We start from the raw sequence: 8320 nt of genomic DNA on the forward strand, positions 1-8320 counted from the left end.
TAAAAAATGATCGATTAAAAAAATATTTTGTTTTGGTGAATTATAATAGCTTGGTAAAGCCTTGAACAATAAATGTAACTAGCGCAACTTGAATTCAGGCCACACCTAGGGCGGTGAACACCCTTAACCATCAGACATCGCATAGGGTTCAAAAAATCTTTTTAATAGCTGGATAATTCATATAACAGAGTATAGTTTAAGTACCATTTTGAGCAAGGGAGTATAATTTAAATACTATTTATAACAAAAAAAAATTAAGTAGAATTTAAGAAAATGAGTATAGTTTAAATATGATGCAAGCGAAATACAAACTTTCACATCTTCACCATAGTCGGGTAATACCGGGTCAGGGTGGCTGATAAGAGGATGCCCGTTGTCATCATATTCTTAAACTTACAACTTAAAATTACTCAACCATAAACGGTGATTCACTGGTCACTCCCTTTTTTTTTTTCTTTATTGGTCGACCAGTTGATTGCCGGCGCGTAATTCAAAACCCATCGCCGTAAAATCATCGGCTTTAAGCTTCATCAAAGCAAGAAGCATCGGAAGTGATCTCTTTGAGCCTGTTAAAGGAGCTAGGCATGTCTCTCGATGGCTTCCCTCCATTCATTTCAGCTCAGCTCCATTATCTCATCAATCACTTTCCCGACAAAATCAAGGTAATTCTGTCTAACCCTATACCCCCCATATCTTCAAATTGCCCATTTCAATCAACGACATTAGTTCGATTAAGAACTAGGGTTCCGTTTTAACAGTAACGAAAGTTTCAATTTCTCTTGTAATTTTGATTTGCAGGTTGAGCAAGTGTTGTCTGGTGGAAAAACCTACACCGGGGGCCTAGATCGATTTACATTGCTTATTCCATATTGCTTAGACTATATTAAATGTCTGTAAGATTTTTAATTGCAAAATGTAAGATTTATCAGTAAACTGCTTTCTATTTAGATGATATTTTTGTTTACATTGATCCAGGGGATATTATATACAATGCGGAGTTCCCGTTGGCTCCACCGGATATAATATTTGGAACTGAAGATGAAGATTTTCACCCATTACACATGACTGGCCGTGTAGGAGAGGGGGACTTGAAGTTTCGGAACATTTTGTCTGATTGGAACTATAAAGACCCGACAAGGCTACTAGCTTTAATTCAGGAATTGAGGTTAGGCTTGATGTTTACTGACACTTGCTATTGCAATGGAAATCAAAATCTTTTATGTTTGCGGGGGGAAAAATAGCCAAAATGTTCATGTTATTTTCTTGTTAAATAGGGACCGGTATATGGCCTACCAGAAGAAACGTGTTGGAGAAGTGGATGATGATAGGTTGACATTTGAGATTAGCACTATTTGTTCTCGAGAGGTAATCTCTTGGCATTTATGTTTGGTTTCTGATGGAGAATGTTTTGAAAATCCTGCTGTGTTGTTTTCTTAACCTGAATTGTGATTCTTTTATAGATATTAGCTGAGGTTAAAGTAACGAATGAGGAAATGTGCAAATTCAGAGGCATTTCCTTTACCATTTTTTCTCAATGTTTGTTTGTTTAATCACACGAAGTCTGTCCTTAAAATGTTAACCATTGTCATGACACATTTAGCCGTAATATACATGTCTTTATCCTTAATTTCCTTTCTGCTTTTTGTGCATGTCTATTTCCGTATGTGTGAACTGAAAGATAAAAATTTAGCCGTCATATAGTTGCATATTGAACTTTTTAGCATCTTTAGACTCTGTGAAGTCATTGAATCAATGTACAAAATTTTTAACCATAATTATTTGAATCTGAATGTATTCAAATTTGTCTACCCATGTATTTAAACTTAGTTTACTGTTTGCCACTATTGAAGCTCTTTCATTTTATGAGATGCTTGCATCTGTAAACTGAACTAATTGGTTAGTGCCTTAACTCCTTTCTCTTTTCCAATTCCTTTACTGTGCTGCAGGGAATTGAGATGCAAATTAGTTCAGGTGCTGAAAAGGTATTCCTTTTATGGAATATGATCTTTGTAAGTAGATTATGTGTGCTTAAAACATAATTGGTTTTTAACTAAATCCATTGTGTATATGCCTTTGAATCTTAGCGTAGCCAGAAGAGGTCAAATTTGCTGTGCCTCTAATGGACATGAACATAAACAAAATGGTGCATGGGTGCCCCTGGAGACATCCACAAAAGATATACTTACAGGTACCTTTCCTTCTTTTCCCTCTCATTTATGTGTAATCTAATTCTTAAAATGTAACTTGTATGTAATTTTATTGTTGTTAAAATTCTTCCTTTTTCTTCTGTCCTCCATTTCTTCCCCACCTTGAATGAAGTTTGTAATATTGCAGGTAATATATCCCGTTGGAAAAAAGTATGCATCTACTCCTTCAGCACCTCGTCTGAAATTGATGTCAACAACTGAGCTGAGAGCTCTGTTTACAATCGAGGATGTCAAGCTTCCTTCATGGTTGGATGGAATGTGAGTTATGTAAATCATCCTGCATTTGTTGCATATCTTAAAAGATAGACACATCTTGTGCTGACAAACCTCTGTTGGTTTTTACCTTCTCATTTGAAGGTGCATGGCTGAATATCTTCCTCATCTAGAAGAATCTCTTCAGAAACAGGTTGGCTCCTTTTTGGTCATCTAGGTTTGCTTTGAGTTTGTGTATTGAGGGTCTAAGAGTAGGACTGATCTGTAATTGTTCTCTAGGTCCTGGAAGCTGTTTCATTAATTGACATAAGAAGACACTTTATAGAGGCATTAGCCCCATTGCTTGGAAGACCTTTGGAAGCTGATCCGGTGTGCACTAGTCTTGCCATTTATCTTTTTATATTAAGCATTAGTTTATTTAACATTGATTGTTAGTTTCTCATTGCTTTCCTTGGCAGGTCTTTTGCAGAAAGGCAACATTTCTTGCTTCCTCTGGATCCTTCGTTTTCCTGGTACCATTAGATAATTGCTGATTCTACCATTTTCTGGTTAGACCAACAGAGGACTGTTTCAATAAACATGATTAAGTTCTAGACTATGATTGCATTTATTTTAGTGCAATAAGTTTTTGTATCTAACTTTTAGTACCCATATTTTTTTACTTAACTCGGTCTCTGCTAAAAGTCAACTTTTGATGGTACTGTTGTTGTAGGTGCACTTCCATATTTCAACTCTGTTTCCTAAGCAGCAGCCAGCTCTGATGCTCCAAAGTTCTCAGGTAATACTATTAGCTTTTCCTAATATGTTAAGCACTCGGGTTCTTGGGTACAATATTTAGATCCCATTTTTAGACAGATCGATAAAAAGGTGTTTGGATGTATCTGAAAGGATACATGGAAGATATTACCGAATAAGTTTGAGGACCAACTAGCTTTTATGATTCTGCTGAATATCAGTTTCTCTACTCGTTGGAGAACATGAACATCGATTGTCTATTGCAGCATATATCGCCACAAGGAATACCGAAAAAGTCACCTCTTCTAGCAGAATATCCATGGAGTCCGAGATGGGAAGCATCACAAATGGCGGAGCGGATATTGTGAGTTTCATTAGTCTTTGTAGATTCTCAATCATTTTCAGTGTGTTTTACTAACATGTATTGATTTCTCCAGCGATTTCTTGGCGGATGAGTCTCTGAACTTCAAACGGTTCTGTAATGAGTCTCAACCTCAACACTAGTACGATAAGGGGATGCTGAAGTTTGGTATGGGTTATGTTTTATTCATCCAAGTTGTCTAAAAAATGCTTAATGGAACATTTGGTAGTTTTCTTTTAATACAATTTCGAAACTGGTGTCTAAGTTGTAGAAAGGAAATGCAAAGATCTATCTTTCGCTTCTTAATGCTGATGCATACTTACCCCTTTTTATTATAGCCCAACACCAACTTCGATTTATGGACGTATTTACGTTAATTAATGCTCATAAACCTGGATAAACAGCAAACACTGGAAGAGCAAGTGATCGAAATTATTTGGTGGCAGCTGAAGGTTTATGGTTTTAAGTCTCGATAATGACATTACTTTTCTTAGTTTGTAATGTGATAAATAAATAAAAAAGCCAACAATATGAAATAAACTTTTCAATATTACTACTTTACTTTCAGGTCAGTCGTTTATTTTGTTTTTTTTATAATTAAAATAACTTCTAACCTATATCTAAGTTTTTAACTTTTAATTTAGGCTTAATTCTCAATTTTCTCCTTTTCTTACTTTGGTACTTATTTTTTTATCCTAATTTATCCTAATTTGTTCGTTTATTAATAAAATATTAAAATATATCAAGAAGATTGTTTATCTCCTTAATATTTATATATTCTATTTAAAGTTCTTCCCAATCTCTATATAAAATAGATTTTAGTAATAAATAATGAGCTTCATTTTTTTAGTTGTTTTTCAATTAAAATTGTGAAAACTTAGTAAGAGCTCTTCCGAAATTGGCTCTTTGTTCAGAAATATGAGTTTTCCATATTTCATTAATAAAATTATATAGTTCTAGTGATAAGCCTGGATTGTAAAAAAAATTTATTTCTTGAATTTGTTGTCTTTGCTCCTTTGATTATTTCGACATAACTGGCTGGAAATGTTGAATTTGGATCTTGAGATCAAGGGAATTGACTTACCATTTTTGGGGTTAATGATAAATGAGTTCAAACTGGTTGTCTTATAATTGGATATAGCACATAATATCCTTGATTAGGATAAAAAGATGCTTGTGTAGGTATACTCACAAATCCTTGATTAGAATTTGTTGTTTTCCCTTTGTTAGGTCTTTTATGGACAGTTGTCCATTCACCAACTTTTTGTAGAGATTTTTTACCTCTATCCAAAAGGCCTGTTAAGATAATCAGTAATAATATTATCAGTTCCTTTTACATATAAAACTTCAAAATTAAAATTATATGATTCATTAACATCTAATTCTCCTAAGTACAGTTTTCAAACTTTTGTTAGTAAGGAATTGTTTAACTGCTGATTATCGCTTTTATTATAAATTTTTCAGTGCTAAATATATAAGAAAGTTTTTATTCCCTTTTTATGGCTAGTAATTCTTTTCATATATAACATAATTAATTTCATTTGGTTTAAATTTTCTGAACTATATCCACAACTATATCCACATATTAGTTCTTCATCATTTATTGTTTTAGCTTTTAAAATACATCCCCAATAATTTTGTGAGGCATCTGTTTCTAAAATTAATTTATCACATTGTTTAGGTAAATAAACTTTTGGGCTATGATTTATTTGATTTTAGGTTTTGTATAATTTCGAGTCTTTTTAGACCGGAGAAAATGTTTATTCTTTTTAATTTTTCATATAACTTACCTATTTTTTCAAATAAGTTAGGAAAGAAGTTTCTTCCATAATTAATAATTCTTAAAATTGTTGAAGCGCTTTTTATCTTCAATATTTTCAGAAAATTCTTTTATTTTACTATAATATGATCTTGTAGTTTAAGACTATTTGCGATAATTTCAATCCTAAAAATTCTATTTCTGTTTTTTCTAGCTCTATTTTCTTAGGACTTAATATTATTCCATGTTTTATGAATTGTTGAGAAATAATATTTAAATGTTTTCTATGTTTTTCTGACAAAAGAAGACAACTTGAGGAAGAGGGCATCCAAATGCAAACAAAAAAGATTGCAACGTGGAAGCAACCATCAAATCAATGATGTGATAAGACAATGCAACGTGGAAGCAACCATATTCATGATGAGACAGGATCCTTATTAGAAAACTGTGCGAGATTCAAAGAAAATTAAAAAGAGTTTTAGAATTTTCTTATAAATAGAAAAGGAGGAAGTCTAAAGAAGGCATCGAAAAATAGTTTAGATATCTTTCTTCTTCTTTTCATTCACCATTTTCTCCTGGTAAAAACTTTTCTTTTAATTCTACTTTTGTAATAAAATCTATTGTCTTCGCATTCCCTTAAACTTTTACTATTATTTTGTGAACTTTACATTGTTTACAAAGTAAAGCTTCTAAACAAGTTAAGCATAAATTAAGTACTAAATAATGTACAAAAATTTTAGAAAATGAATGGGAATTTGGATGTAAACCAATACGTCCTAACACTTAAAAAATATATAAAAAGAAAAATAGAAGGTATAAACTAGTTAGATGGAAACTAGGAAATAAAAATATACTGGTTATAATAAGAAGAAAAATTTGTTAGAAGAAAAAATTTGTAAATGTTTTATATGTGATGAAGAAGGTCACATAGCACCAAATTGTCCTAAAAAAAGGAAAAAGTGCAAAGAAAATGAAGAACAAGACTTAGAAATATGTTCAAGAGGAAATAATAAGAAATAATATATGAATTAAAACATCCTTTGTTGGAATAAAATATCCATCAAAAATAATATTTTGATTTCTGTGCGACTATTAAAAAAGATAACTGAAATGAAGATTAAAGATTTTCCATCTCATATAATAGAAGAAATCAAAAACACGTGGGAGACTTGGAATTCACCAAGACTTTCATTACATTCATTACATCTAGATAAGATAGAAGAAATGAATCTAGATGACATTTAAGAGGATAAAGCTAAAACAAGCAGCCAAGTGGAAAAATAAAGTTCAAGAAAAGCAAATACTCAAGTATGGACAAAAGAAGGCAACTTGAGGAAGAGGGCATCCAAATGTAAACAAAAAAATTGCAACGTGAAAGCAACCATCAAATCAATGATGTGGCAAGACAATGCAACGTAGAAGCAACTATTAAATCAATGATGTGAGAAGACAATGCAACGTGAAAGCAACCATGTTCATGATGAGACAAGATCTTTATTAGAAAACTGTGCGAGATTCAAAGAAAATTAAAAAGAGTTTCAGAATTTTCTTATAAATAGAAAAGGATGAAGCCTAAAGAAGGCATCGAAAAATAGTTTAGAAATCTTTCTTTTTCTTTTCATTCACCATCCCCTCCTTGTAAAAATTTTTCTTTTAATTCTCAAGTTGCCTTCTTTTGTCCATACTTGAGTATTTGCTTTTCTTGGGACTTTATTTTTCCACTATTTTGGCTTTATCCTTCTTGAATATTTTCTAGATTCATTTCTTCTATCTCATCTAGATGTAATGAATGTAATGAAAGTCTTGGTGAATTCTAAGTCTCCTATGTGTTTTTTATTTCTTCTATTATTTGAGATGAAAAATCTTCAATCTCCATTTCAGCTATCTTTTTTAATAGTCGCACAGATTCTTCATCTCTATCATTTTGGATATTTCCAGTTTCATATGCCAATATTTGTCTTCAATCAGTCTAGAGTTTATAAAATTCTTGCTGAAGTAAATATTGGGCATTTGTTATCAAATCTATCCTTGTTTGGGTTTGATAATAACTGAGATTTTTGTAACACTTGTCAATATTTTGTTGTTAAGTGTTCTTTGTCTTCTTCGACTGTTGATAATTTGGGGCTTCCAATCATTCTTTGAATAATCCAAATTTGATATGGTTGATAAAATTTTTCTTTTTCAGCAATACCAATAAGGCTGCTTATTTCAATATGAAAATAATAGTAAAAGTCATCATTATTTATTATGTTTAATAATATAGACTTAATAGATGCAGGAAAATCTTTTAATAGATGAAAAGAAAAATTTTGAACTACTATTTCTTTAATAAAACTCCATTCAATATCGCTTATATCAAATGGTTCATGATCCAGTCTAAATTTTATAGTAGGAAATTTTTCATCTAGATCTACTAAGTTTTCACAATTTTTAGTTGAAAACAACTAAAGAAAATGAAGCTCATGATTTATTACTAAAATCTATTTTATATAGAGATTGAGAAGAGCTTGAAATAGAAAATATAAATATTAAGGAGATAAACAATCATCATGATACATTTCAATATTTTATTAATAAAGGAACAAATAGTCCTATTATGAATAAAATGTTTAGACTATGTTTATATAATAAAGCTAGAAAAATTTTACTAGTAGAAATTTTACAAAAATAAATGGAGCTATTTGCAAACAAAGAAGCTCAATTTCAAAAGGCTTTTTCGAATATTTTCTATAAGCTTATGTTTTTACTAATAATTTAGATGAAAATTTCCTACTATAAAATTTAGACTGGATCATGAACATTTGATATAAGCAGATTGAATGGGGTTTTATTAAAAAATAGTAGTTCAAAATTTTTCTTTTCATCTATTAAAAGATTTTCCTCATCTATTAAGTCTATATTATTAAACATAATAAATAATGATGGCTTTTACTATTATTTTCATATTAAAATAAGCAGCCTTATTGGTATTGCTGAAAAAGAAAAATTTTATCAGCCATATCAAATTTGGATTATTCAATGAATGATTGGAATCCCCAAATTATC

At 31.0% G+C, this 8320-nt stretch overlaps 1 protein-coding gene across 2 annotated transcripts; it reads left to right on the forward strand.

The window, feature by feature from the left end:
- Positions 1-330: 330 nt before the first annotated feature.
- On the forward strand, positions 331-3822 carry LOC105784414 (uncharacterized). Of its 2 annotated transcripts, XM_012610296.2 has the most exons (13): positions 333-662; positions 799-889; positions 976-1165; positions 1275-1365; positions 1947-1982; positions 2090-2188; positions 2335-2465; positions 2565-2613; positions 2700-2789; positions 2879-2932; positions 3133-3198; positions 3422-3519; positions 3593-3822. In XM_012610296.2, exons 1-13 carry the CDS (start codon positions 585-587, stop codon positions 3657-3659), a joined length of 1140 nt encoding a protein of 379 aa, XP_012465750.1. In that variant the 5' UTR covers positions 333-584; the 3' UTR covers positions 3660-3822. The 2 variants fall into 2 exon arrangements, 1 of the variants encoding a protein (XP_012465750.1); XR_008196756.1 differs by lacking the exon at positions 3593-3822 and having other exon boundaries at positions 331-662; positions 2879-2968; positions 3422-3500.
- The last annotated feature ends 4498 nt before the right edge of the window (positions 3823-8320 follow it).

This window comes from Gossypium raimondii, chromosome 1, assembly GCF_025698545.1.
Source record: "Gossypium raimondii isolate GPD5lz chromosome 1, ASM2569854v1, whole genome shotgun sequence".
In the NCBI taxonomy this organism is placed as follows: domain Eukaryota; kingdom Viridiplantae; phylum Streptophyta; class Magnoliopsida; order Malvales; family Malvaceae; genus Gossypium; species Gossypium raimondii.

What these genes read in the sequence shown, in the direction of transcription:
- LOC105784414 (XM_012610296.2), top strand. Translation starts at nt 585, where the DNA reads ATGTCTCTCGATGGCTTCCCTCCATTCATTTCAGCTCAGCTCCATTAT. An exon ending in GCTTTAATTCAGGAATTGAG is followed by an intron (nt 1,166 to 1,274) that starts GTTAGGCTTGAT and finishes CTTGTTAAATAG; the next exon opens with GGACCGGTATATGGCCTACC. An exon ending in CCTTCATGGTTGGATGGAAT is followed by an intron (nt 2,466 to 2,564) that starts GTGAGTTATGTA and finishes TCTCATTTGAAG; the next exon opens with GTGCATGGCTGAATATCTTC.